Below are 14029 nucleotides of genomic sequence, written 5' to 3' on the forward strand. Positions count from 1 at the left end.
AAGCACCTAACCACAACTTTGTGCAGCCAGCAAGGTAACAGAATGGTTGAGAGGGTAAATAGAATGTTCAAAGAGGCCGTGCAAACGGCAAATACTTACAGTACTTAAGGATTATTGGTTCAGGATGCGGTGGGTGAGAGGGTTTGGTGCTACCACAATACGCCACATTCCCACACAGGGGCTGCCCCAATTATCCTTTTAAAGGGCAGGTATTCTTTTAATGAACTGTCAACCAAATGGGTAGTAGAAGAAACTAAGGTGGATGAGAATATCCCCAACCCTGATAAAAAAAAAATCAAACTTAGAAGACTCCCAATAAGGAATAGGATTAGATAAGATATGCTTAAGAAAGTGAAGGATGTAGAATTTTTGTGGGGAAAGTGATCCAAGTACCCAGACATTCTGTGAGAGTTGAGAATGGAAAATGGTGGAATAAAAGCAATGTAGCAAATGTGAATGGTGATGGACTGAGGTCTAAGATGGTAGACCCAGGTGCCCCTTTGGGTGAAACGTCCTTTTACAGTGATCCTACCACTCATGAAGAAGGAAGACACTTGATTGTTTAGGTAGTATGAGACAATTTCCAAAGGTGTTGGGTCCTGGCTGAGGATTGAAATACCAAGTTCAGGTTTAGGCGAAAGCTCCAGGGAGCACACAAGTGAAGTGGTTGGGCAGAACTCACAGGTACATCTTCCAGGCACAACACATTAAAATAAAATTTCCCCAGAAGAAGGTTCTCATGGAGATGCTACAGAAGCACCTAGAACTAGGAGGAATGTGGGAAAACCAAAGTATTTGAGTGATTATACTAAGTAAAAAGGATTTGTGTTTTATTCATGGGTTGCTGGGTGGGAGACATATTTTGAGGTTGGAGGATTGTTGGGGTTTGTTATGACTTTGTTGTAAGGGGGAGATGTGTTATGGGTATATGAAGCCATAACGTAATGGCATTCTGTTTTCTTTCAGTGTTGTCAACGTGTTTTGAGCTTGTGCTGGGCTTGCTCGGAGTGTTCTAGGCAAGACAGTCGTCAATTGAGAAAGCCTGGGACAGCTGCGAGCAGACACTGGTGCTGGCTTCTCTCGTATTGGAATAAACAATTTAACTTGCACCCGCTGTCCAGCTTAATCATTTTAAAGGACATAGCACACCTTTGTCACATTCATCGATAGAGGATACATCTCTCAACAGAGGAATTGCAGATGTCCCTGGATCAGTGGGGCTGGTGAAGGTTGAAAATGGTGGGGCATAAAATTAAGCCATCATTTTCCCATTAGTAAGTGAGCACGAGTAGGCATAGGCTAAGAATGCATGGAACAGTGCATTTCATTATTAGGAACTATTATTGGAGGGTATGCACTGGACCTCTAACTCCTCCTTATCCCACTATTTTTTGATATATTAAGAATGCATGCAGGCTGTAGCGATTGCGGGGAAGACAAGTTAGCATGCTGGGAGGAATGCTCAGGGTCGTACTGGGAAACAAAATAGGCGCGGGCACCAAAATAAAAGTGTCTCGCATTACTGAACCATATAGTTTAAAAAGGGTTAATGTATGGAAAATAAACAGTAGAAACTGGCACACCTGGCTATATAACTGGTCCAAAACTGCTAAAACAAACCGACCCACACAAAGACCTGTGAGACCAGCCAATCGGGCACTGACTGATTGCCCTATCGGTCAGTTCAACCCTGGGAATGCTATTTTGTTGAGTGGACAAGGCTAGTCTGTTACCAGAGGTGCAGTCTAAAATCAACAATTTTAATAAAGAAAAGAGAAAGTCAAATAAGCTTGGTGTTGAGTACTTTGTACTTTTTATGGCATGACAGAAAAGCTGGATAAAATATATGTATTGTAGCTAGCCCTTTTAGAATTATTCTCAACGGGATCATCATTTTGCACTTCATGTGTGACTTGTTTAACCAGGTTCCCAATTTGGAAAAGACTTCCAAATCATGTCATAACATTTTACCAAGGGCAATGCCATATTTTAAAATGCAAAAGAAAGGCCTACATGCCCTTAGCTGCAGATATTGACTTTAAGTCAATCACAAAGAGACAGCAGTCACTACTCCTCCCACCAAGTCTATTTCCATTCCTAAGTGGACTGGGCACCACAATTCTTTTAGCTATCTGTCACCAGTCACTGAGAATGAGTGCTTTTTGACTTCAAAGAACCTCTGAGAAAGTCCATACCAGTCATCTGTCAGGAAGGCATTGTCATCACAAAAAGAGCAGTCTATGTGCCAGCCATGATATTCAGACTTAAGAAGAAATATAGAGACCCAGAGCAATACACTTGTGTTCCCTTACTGGTCATCCATCAGTCTCTTCCTCTTGCAAAGTGCCACCTGAGTTAGAATGGCATAAAATGAACAGCTTTGGTGGCCTCTTCCATTAAAGCACTCTAGTATGTAGTTGTCTGCTGTTTCAACAAACCTATTCAGAGAGGCTGCTCTGTTTCTAAACATGTTACCAAATAACAAGAAAGAAGATGAAAAAGCAACCTTCGTAAGAGTGGAAGAACTTCTGCTGCTGTCCTTGATAATCTGATGGATATTTCAAGCCCTGGGTTTGGCTCTGTGATATTAGGTCCTAAAGGATGGCCCTTCTATATTGCCTTTGGAACAGAGGTCCAGCATTGCATGCTGGTATGCCTTTTAATGGCAAGAACCTCTTTAGATTGCATATAGACTATCTTTTCCAGGACTGTTCCGAGGTTCCATTTTTGGACACTAGGGATACAGGTTTACCTTCCTACTGTAGAATCCTTCTAAGCCAATGGTAACAAGAACCACAGATGGTGCCTTATTATAGGCAACAATGGTTTCAGTTACCCCCAGTAGTCAATCACACTATCACACTCCGGGTGGCAACCCAGAAGAGAGGTGGCAATCATTTCAAATAGCAGAACTCACTCAGGATTTCTTCTTTCTATTCATGATGGGTCCTGGAAAGGGTCTGCTTCAAGCACATGCTGAATGTATTCTAGAAGCCACCTTTGGTTCCAGGAAAGCAACGACGCATCAACAACTGAAGACTAGAAAAACAGGCCCTTGAGTAAGCTCTAGACTTGGAGTGTAATTCATGCTTCTACTCTTGGCTCTTCATGGTTAAAAGCAGAGAATGGCCCTCCGTTCTAGAACTGAATACTCAAACAAGGCTTTCCAAATGGTCTTTCTACAAGTGGTGTAGCAGTTACTCCAGGAGAGGAAGAACATGTTTTGTTGATTTTTGCAGGATGCGCATTTTCACTTACATCTGAAATGCCACTCATCTCTATGATTTGACTTAGCTGGGAGCCATTACCGATTCAGAAAGTTGCCTTTCAGCCTTAAAATTATTCACAAAATTTCTTGCCTTGGTAGTGGGTTTCCAGAGGTGGCAGGGACATGAAGTGCTTCCTTTACCTGCACTAAACTTGCAGTTGGCCCAATGTATCCCCACACACATCAACCTTTACTGTGACCCTGGACTGTCCCTCAGCATGTCAAAATGCCTTCTCAACCTTTCAGATGCTTCCAATTTTTGGGAGCTTTCTTGAATACTAAGACACACATAGCTTCACTATCAGATAAGTAAATCGTGAAGCTCCAGGTGCTCACATGCCAAGTTGAAAAGCTGAAGACTATTTTGGCCCACCGTTGTAAATCTCTTCTTAGAGTCATGCCTTCTTGGATTCTACTCCCACTGCACTGCAAGAGCAAACCTCTCCAGTTAGAACCGGCCAAGCACAAAAAAATCGCAAGCCCCTTCAAAAGTTATTGGCAATGTCACTTCGCCAGTGACACCAGTGATGGGTGGGTGTGGGGTGGGCATAACTGGTCAAACACTAGAATGTGTCCAGCAGGACACTACCCAGTACATCCTGTGCCCACGACAGGTGCAGAGAGTGGATGCCCCCAAGGGGGTAATTGCTCTCCTCACCTGTTGGAGAATGAATGGGGCATCTACACTTGATCCACGACTGCCTATGAACCGTGCCACAGTGCGTGCAGCTGGCTCAGACAGAAGCTGTAGGTCTTATGTGCCGGTAGCACTGCCTAGTGGCTAAAGACTGCATCCGTGGGGAGTTCCACAGGTATGTTACATTGGATAGCCTGGGGAAGCTCCTTCGCTAGCCTCAGGCCTATAATTCTGGCCAGGTAAGGATGGGGGGGGCTCCTAAAGAGAGAAGATCCAGCCACATCTGGAATTCATTACCATATAAGATCCACGGATAACTATCTTGTCTTCAGAAGACTACTCAAGATTTGTCCCTTTCCTTCATAACCACGATATCCAAACACCAATGGACTGCCTATGCCTGTGTTGATAAATATTTATAATCTGATTATGTGTATATTCTAGATATGTATAGTTCTTTAAGAAATATGTATAATTACTATTTCATAATAATAGATTATACATACTCTTTAAGCTGGTTTACAAATGCATATTTACTCACGGTTAAATGTATAATATATGTGTGTGTGTGTGTGTGTGTGTGTGCATATGTGTGTGTGTGTGTGTATACATATATATGTGTATGTTATTCTATGCTTCACATGTTCATAGATCATTGAGGAGCTCCTAGATAAGTTGTTATATTAGATACTTATGAATCCCTGCTTTCTTTTTTATATCACAATGTGCGTAACTATTTAACAGCAAGCATTTCGCTATGTAGAAATTGAGGACGGATAAATGAAGGTTAGAAAAGTACACTTATTAATTAACCTCAAATATTACAAATCTTGAAAGTCTGTGTTTATACAATACAACTTTACTTCTCATATTATTATACCCATTATATTCCTTACACATATATTCCCTTACATATCTATTTATTTATTACTCTAGCCCTACTGTACTACAGGCAAAATTAAATAAAAATTCAAAAAATAAAAATAAATAAAATATAAACAAATAATTAAATTAAATGTATTCTCTTGTACGCTTTACTATCCCCATCACTCTACTTATCTATCAATTTATCCTCCATCCCCACCCTGACTCATCCCAAACCTATTCTACTACCTTCATCTCCAAAATAACCTTGCCTAAGCTTTTCCCTCCTCTACCGCATCTAGCTCACCCCAAAGCTCAGTTTACTACTATGAACTCCCAAACAACCCTACTTAATTCTCCCTCATTTATCTCACCTTTGACTCATCGAAAACCCTTCCTGCTACTAGGATCTCCCTAACTCCTTTCCACATACTCTTCCCTCCTCCATCTCTCCGTTACTCATCCCAAGCCTCATCCTATTTCTGTAAGCTCCCAATTAACACTTCTGGATTCTCCCCTCCTCTATCTGTCCATTACTCTAGTGAATTCAACTAACAAACTCACATATCCTCTGCTCAAAATAGCTCATACTAATACTAATACTGTACTCATATTTCCCTATACTAATCCACCACTCATTCCTCTTGGGTTCCAGAGTACCGTGCTACTCGCCAAAAAGCGTTTCAGCGCCTCGTCAGGGGTAGTAAGCGCTAAATAAATACAATTACAATACAGGTATCGCACACCATTCTGCAGTCATTAGGACAATTCAAATCCTTTGCTTGTGCTTGCTGTTCAGAATCTACGATGTGTCCCTTGCTCTCCTAATGCAGCTCTTGAGCTGGTTAATGGGTGCAGTCGGCTCGCGCACCACGTGTTGGCACTTCACAAGTGCACCTGTTATTATTAATTGAAACCCATTTCTGACAGGGAATAGATGCTAGGCATACAGCACAGTGGACCCTGAGAACATAAAACAAACAGTGTCAGTGGCTGTGTGCAGACACTTTGGTCGCACGTAATGAAATGTGCACCTAGAGGGGCCCAAAGCTAAAAGGTAATGCCAGGTATTGCTGATAAAATTGTGTCAAACGTTCTGTTAGCACCTATACTAATCACTGCAAGATAATGATCAGGTCCACTTGGAAAAACTAAGTAGTCCTGGAGCAGTAGGCAAAATAAGTATCTGCAGTGACCTTTTATATTTTCTCCCTCTCTGGGCTTGCTCAACTATGGAAAGGAAGACTAGACAGAAACCTCTCTGTTCACCACCGGTGTATCACTGGAAGCATGACACTGGAACCTCCACTGTTTGTTTTCAAAAATCACAATCTGCGCAGATTCCAGGGTTCTAACCCCACCCTCTCGCAACTTGTCACAGGGTGGGATCAATGAGGGGTTTGACCCTATGCCACCCTGCGATGAGTAATGAGAGGGTAGGGTGGCTTAGCTCCAGTACCTGACTCGCATGGAGCCCCTGGCACTGCAGGGGTTCTACCAGAAACACCCTGGGTAAAGTTCCATCCATGTTATCAGGGGGTGGCGCTCAGTCTCGGAGGCAATTATTTTGCCATGCTGATGACGTCAGGGCTGTGAGCTCCTCATCTGCCAAATGTTGATTGGTGCAAGCCTTCACACAGATATCTATGCAGGTGCAGGAATCTGCTAAAAAAGGATTGTCACACTGAGGGTCAGCTATTCTAAGTTCTTCCCTGAAAACACAGTTTATTTTGGAACAGTGAATTTCATTTGATATTTTGTTTTCATTAAAGAAAATGCTATTTTGGAGAAGAATATGCAAGGAGAGAAGTCCCAGCACCCATGTGGGGGAACTGCCCTTGCCCTGGAAGCACCTACCTTGGTCAGAAGTTGTTGTCCGATCTACAGTTGCTTGGGGATTGTCCATGTAGTTGATCTTGAACACCTTGTGGGGATCTTGAGAACTTCTGGAGAAGTCCTGGATCTTCATAAAGACCTTCTGCTGCTCCACAGTGATGCTCTTTAAGGCATTGTAGAAGTTGGTTTTCCATCTGGATGGATCAAAAACCGCTTCACTGTACTTTCCACTTTGTATTGCCCAGGCCTTGAAAAAATAAAATAGGTAATTAAGCCTAGATAAAACAGTTAACAATGGATTTGGTGTGTAATGAATCTGTGTAATCAAGAAAAAAAGAGACAAAATACTTTTAAAAGTGTTTTATTGGTATATAAAGTGAAAAATTAAACATATTTCCACAAAGATTCATGAGATAAGATTTGTTAGGGGCTCTTGAGTAATATAACAAAGGTCTTTATCACAGAAGAGGTGACAATCGCAAGCATTTCCAGCATAAATCATGGGTGTAATATCAAAAACAACCAGAGAAAGACAGAAGTAATCAGAATCGTGGAAGAAATGCTTTAATCGGTAAACTGAAAAATGCAGAAGTCTTCAATTGGATACAGAAAATGTAAAGAATTGTTCAACATTCAGTAAATAATGCAGTGACTTTTTTAACAATCAATAGAAATTGTCTTATTCCTTGACACATCCTCCACACAATGGCTGCACTGTAAACAGCAAAGGAAAATATCTGGAACAGCAAGGACGCAAGTGGCCCCACAATCACCCAGGAACGCTTCACCTGCTAAACTCTCAGCTTCCTTTTTCTACAGCTAATGGGCTGGACAAGGGAGCAATAGATCTGAGGGATCTCAAATAAATGTAGCTTTCCATTTACTTGATGTGGGTTCCTTGTGCTTTCTTGTGCCATTTCATCATACCTGGACTCTATCCAATGGCGTATGTTATTGGATTTAAAGTCAGGGCTGCCTTGGGGACTTTGTAGTTAGAAGAAGATTGTCACCATTGTACTTAAGCATGCAAGATTCTACTCTAGAGCAGATGAGACTGACAGATGAGACCTTGAAGACTCACCTTCTGCAGCGGTCAAGGCAGCAAAATGTTAGCAAATATCCTTTTAAGCACTCCTCTAGTGTTAAGAATCAATTTTCCCTTGAGCGAACAGTCTGAATGCTACAGAAACTAGTCTCAGGACAGAACACTATAGCAACTGCTCCATCAAAGTTGGCTATGAGCTGCCAACTCATTTTAACAGTGGTTTGATTATGCAGAAGCCCCACAATCTTAATACTTGTTTACCCCAGAAAGCAAGTATAACCTAACAGCAGGCATTGTCCACACAGAACCTTATAAACCTTTTCATCCCACATTTTATATTACTGTCCAGTAAAAATAGAAAATAGAGGCAAATTAGGGCACTATGGCCAGAGCATTGGTGCTTTAACGTGGTAGGTGCCTCCCTATCACCTAGCAATTTCTTTAATGATATAAGAAGAGATGTAAGAGGCACTGAAACATTATTAAAAATTCAGTTTCCTTCGAATCAATCTTAGTTTATTTTTTGTAACCAAATTCACATAAATATGGTCATATTAACTACATGAAAGCAATCTATATTAATACACCCGTAAGTTAGATATCAAATGATGAAACACCCCAACAATTAGTTAAATGTCAACAATAGCTGGTATTAGCTACATTACAGCAGTGTATTTAATACACAGACAGATAGGTATCAGATATAAATACAGCCACTTTGTCACTCTTGACACTTTTTCAAGGCTGTGATAAAACAGAAAAGAACAACATATCACATGATAAATCTACAATTGTCATACACTCACACTTACATTGAGGTAAATAGGAGGTTACCTATGCCCAAGTTCTTTTCTTTTAAAAAACAGTGCATCCTTAATACAGTATACAACTTAGAGGTAGAACAATCATGTGTTCATTTCTACCGTCCATGAAGAAGGTAAGTAAAGTTCTCCTATTTATTATTATTTATATAGCCATGTATTTCCAGCTGTATTAATCCATGTTCAATTTCTCAACTGACTGTTTACAAACAATTATTTAAAGATGTCCCAAGATTATGCACAGAACAACTAAGAAAACGATTAAGCTTAAGAATGCTCTTTTATCACTATGACACATCAAACTGTTTCTATCTAGATATAACATCTGTCATCATCAAGGTAATATTATTAAGGATGAAATATCCATGAGTACCTGCAATGCCCACCACAGAAAGCAAAACCACTCCATATCTGTCTCACAGATGCAAGGTTATTCAACTAGTGATAGCAGTAAATTACATATTAACACCACCATATATTTAACAAACGTACTGTTATATCTGACCACAAATTTATGGCATAAAAACCTGATTTATATCATGCTTTCGAAGAATAAAAAATACCATAATACTATAAGTGAAAATTGCAGCCAGTTGTCTATAGATTCTCTTCCCATTATCAAAGAAGCGAGAATGAAAAAGACAGAGATAAAGTATAAATTAACATAATCATAGGTAAACAAATTACTCAAACAGTATAAATAAAAGTCAAAGCCCAGAATGTGCAATAGGAAAGAACACACAAAACATTTAATGTGCACACCTTAATAATAAAACATACATTCAAAAATGTGACTATAAATCCCAAATCTACAACATGCACTTGCCACCTAATTTATTTTCAATACTGTCCTATGATGAATCATATAAGACCCTGAATGATTTAACAAGAGCAAAAGAAACAAAATAAAACAGAAGCTCAAAGACCTCTTACTTAATATTTTTCTGACAAGATTACTAATAGTACCCTCTGTAAGATATTCATCTTCAAAATCCAAAGACCAAAACACTCTTTCAAAAAAGTATCCATGCATAAAACTGAAAATATATGCTTAGGGATCTGATCTTGATTTTATTTACGCTATTTTACTTTCAGATAAGCCTGAAATTAACTGGGGCACATTGCTACATCAGGATGGCATTGAGGATTCGGGTACTCGGTTAACTCTAGAATGTTGGAGGTTCGAGTTTTCTTTAGGCTTTTTATTCATGATAGTTTGATTGTACCTGGTGATTTTGGATTTTCTTTTAGTTTTAGTCTAACAATGGGAAAAGATCTTTAGGTTTGTGTACTATAAGTAGTGTATATTTGCCTATAATCTGTTCTGAAGATCAAGTGTTTCACAAAATCAAGATGGTTCTTACATGAGAAGTATATTCTCTGTGATAGATTTTTGGGACAATTGTCAAGTGGTTTGCATAAACAATGTTGTTTTACGTGAGCCAAATTTACTTTGTGAAAGGTTATAAGAGTGGTTCTGTGATACATTTAAACTGGGTAGACAGGATGCTCTCTCTTTTCTTTGATGTGTTTACTTTAAGCCTCATTACGAGTCTGGCAGTCACAGGACCATCAGACTTGTGGTGGTGGTCGGAGCACCTCGGCTGTCTGACCGCCACATTACAACCCTGTTGGTCAGGCTGCCAGGGAACCTCCAGCTCCACCATGATTACAGAGCCTGGTGATCTGGAGGTTGGTGGCGATCCTAATCCCGGGGTTGCTGCCCTGGCAGATTAGGACCACCTTCTTCCCCAGCGATTTCATGGCGGTAGCACTGACATCAAAAGGCTGGCAGAGAACGGGTGCCACTTGGCCAGGTCAGTGCAGGGACACCCCTGACCAGCACCATCGCAGTGCAGACAGTGAACGGTGTGGGGCTGCTGGTGCACCCTGTAGAGTACAGCATTGCCGCCGGCTCGATTACGAGCTGGAGAAAATGCTGTAGCCCATTTCCTGCTAGGCCAGCGGGCGGAAACTCAGGTGACCTTATGGGAAATTCTTAATAAAACTGGCGGGGAAATCACCACTTAGGCGGTGGATAACCTCTCCTGGAGTTTGGCGGACGGGCTTTCCCATCCGCTAAACTCAAAATAGGGCTCTTTATGTTATCACGGTAGGCTTAAGAGTCCTCAAGTTAGAATATGATTCTTTTTTTGGATAACTCCTAAACACTGACACTTAGAAGCAATGCATAACTACCTTATCATGGGTATGCATGGATGTTTTTGAAGGACTGTTCTGGTAATTGGATGTTGAAGACTGATATCATACAAAGGGGAATAATAGTAATCTTGTCAGAAAAATTTAGTGATTGGTCTTTGCCCTTCTGTTTTGTTTCTTTTCTTCTGTTCGAATCACACTAGGGTTTAATATGACTCATCATGGAACGTTGTTAAGATAAATTAGATAGAAGCACATTTTTTTAGATTTGAAATATATGGTTGCATCTTTAGATGTGTTTTATTATTACAGGTTCAGATGTACACTTTTGATGTCTTCATGTGTTATGTGCTATTGAGCACTTTGGGCTCTGATGTTTATTTATAATTTTGGGTAATTTGTTTTACATATCATCATGTTTACTTATATTTTCTCTCTCTCTGCCTTTATCATTCTCGTTTCTTTGATAATGGGAGTCATATCTCGAGGCAATGGGCTGCAATTTCCTCTGATGTTGTAATGTTTTTGTTCTTCTAAAGCATGATATGTCATGTCTTTATGTTTTGTGCTCCAAACTAACAGTAAGTTTGTAAAATATAGTATTGCGTTGATATTTCAGTTACTGCTGTTGCTGGTTGAATAGCATTGTGTTTCTGAGACAGATCGCGACTGGCTCACTTACTGTGGATGAATTTGTAGGAATACATGTATGATTCATACTAAATAAGATTACCTTGATGATGATTGTTGTTATATATATATATATATATATATATATATATACATATATATATATATATATATATATATATATATATATATATATATATATATATATATATATATATATATATATATATATGCCACAAGTGATAAAAAGCACTCTAAGTCATAACAGTTTTCTTAGTTGTTCTTTGTGCAAGTTCTCACATGTTGGGTATTTATACTTGGGTATAGTATTTCTTTTCTCATGAACATTTGCAGTTACAATCACACAAGTAATCCCCATTGCTGACATCATTAATTGGAAGAAGTTAAGAATGGAAGAGAAAACTGAATGTAGTGCTGCCACTGGTGGCCGATGCGTGGAGCAGAGCATGACTTTGCTGCATGCAGCTGACTTACTTTAGGGCGGCATACCCAGAGAGCAGCTTTATTACCCTCCAGCAGGTGTTCTGGGACTCTGCTGATTCTCTTCTGGACAACATAACCTATTATCAGCTCCGAGTGTCACCGCAAGGTCTCCATGATACATTACTGACTGCCACCCCCCCAAGTTAACAGTACTAGAAGAGATGCTTACTAACCCTTCTCCCCGCAAGTGGATTATGTCATATATGCTGGCATGCATAAAACTACACTGATCGGCACACCTTCTATCCGACAGATCTAATGTTTATGACCTGAATATATTGACTAGCCAGGAACAATGGACTTATTGCTGTTCCCAGTCTAAGGTTCTATCCCAGAACTACAGGCTGCGCTTCATACACTTAAAATATTTACACAGAACCTACCACACACCAGCGTAGCTGCTGAGAATGGGACTCATGACAGATGCATGTTGCGCCGTACGATGACTTTCTGCACCTAGCAGGCAACTGTCCAGAGATACAGGACTTTTGGATGGCGATGCTTAATGAAATACCAAGTATCACAGACCATTCTCCCCCTATGTCATGCTACTGGGCTATGTCAAAGAGGTTCCTCCAAAGGTCTGCTAGCTGACAACAATGCTGCTGCTGCTGGCTAAGCATGGGGTGGCTATACACTGGGGTAGACGGTAGGCACCCAGCATGGGTAAGTGGCTTCAGGATGCAGCTTGACACATTCTGTGACCTGATGCCCGTCCATTCATACCCGAAAGACATATGGGCAGCTTTGGTGACTTATCTTAGATTCCATAGCAACACGACTGAGGCTGACTCCCGCTGTTCTCACCAGACTGCATAGCACCTGACAGTTCTTCATCCTACGGTGTCCTGCCAAACAGCTCTGTCAATGTGGGTGTAGTGTTAGACCCCTGTCAAGCTAGGTGCGTTGTCACTGGACAATATCAGCCATGTAGGGCACTGATTCTGCTGAGTGGCAAGTTAGTTCCTCTCCGTCTATTCCGACAAATCCCGGTCCTCCCAACCCTCCTCTTACTCGCATCATCCTCTTCATACCTAACCGATGCTTTGCAGTGATTTGGAATTTAGATGTAAAAAATAGGTTGGGTATGTGATTATGGCTAAAGAGAATTCTATGAACATAACAGGTCTTTATGGTTATTGCCACTAGTAGTCATGTCCATGTGATTTATTCCCTTAATATACATGGGTTGACATAGTTCCCTTTTTTATCCAAGATGTGTAGATGAGTAAACAGAAATACACCATGTTCATTTGACTTATTCAATGAATTATCTTCGGCTGTCTTTAAATATTTTTTGTAAATAGTCAAACAATTGTAAATGGGTTATTGCATCTGGAAAATTCATGGATATATATGAATAATGAATAGGAGAGCTTTACTTGCCTTCTCGATGGAAGGTAGAAATGAATACATAATTGTTCTACCTCTAAGTTGTATACTGTATTCAAGAAGAACTGATCTGTAAACAAAAATAACTTTGACATAGGCTACCGATTCTGATGACTCATTGTAAGCGTCAGTGGAGGGTTTACATGCAGGGATGTTGTCTTTTATGTTTTATTACAGCCTTTAAAAAGCATCAGGAGTCACAACATGTGTTGACTGTATTTACATCTGATACCTTGTATGTGTACCAAATACACTGTGTTAATGAATACAATACTAACTATGGTTGACTTTGTTCACATAATTCTTGAGGTGTTTTAGCAATTGATATCTAACTTATATGTGTATTAATATGGATTGCTTCCATGTATTTAATGTGATAATGGTAATAAAAAAAGAATTAAGGGTGGTTCGAAGAAAACTCTATTTTGAATAATAATCTTTGGGTGCCTCTTACACATGCTTATATATTTTATAATTTAGTTTTCCTCTGAAGGACAGGAGCATCATTTTAATAACACTGTGCTTTCTACCTCCCAGAATACAATTGATTGTCTAAAACAAATAGCGTTGCATTCTGCATAAAGCAAGCCTATTTGTACACTCTTCTCCTAATAAAAGGTGCACCTCATTTATTCTGAATAGTTTATTAGTGGAAAGCACCAGTTGCCAGTAAAAAAACTGCTCTGCAGAACAGCATAGTAGATTTATCTTCTTATTCAGTGCAACATTGGGGAACTTTTGGACCTGGCCCTCTCTGCAGAGTCCCACCAGACGTTTTGCCTTCACCCCTCCTTTTTTGCTGAAGCCGTTTTTGCTCGGTTGTTGGACTCTGTGCACTTCACAAATGCTAACCAGTGCTAATCTGCTTTCTC

At 40.1% G+C, this 14029-nt stretch overlaps 1 protein-coding gene across 1 annotated transcript in view; it reads right to left on the bottom strand.

Annotated features, from left to right (window-relative positions):
* LOC138283521 (interferon regulatory factor 3-like) overlaps positions 1–14029 on the bottom strand; it is a 165428-nt gene that overhangs the window by 121030 nt on the left and 30369 nt on the right. Inside the window, exon 3 of the mRNA XM_069221460.1 lies at positions 6627–6852. Within this exon, the coding sequence (XP_069077561.1) occupies positions 6627–6852 (226 nt within the window). The remainder of the gene's footprint in view (positions 1–6626; positions 6853–14029) is intronic.

The sequence above is a fragment of the Pleurodeles waltl genome, chromosome 3_1, assembly GCF_031143425.1.
Source record: "Pleurodeles waltl isolate 20211129_DDA chromosome 3_1, aPleWal1.hap1.20221129, whole genome shotgun sequence".
Taxonomy (NCBI): Eukaryota; Metazoa; Chordata; class Amphibia; order Caudata; family Salamandridae; genus Pleurodeles; species Pleurodeles waltl.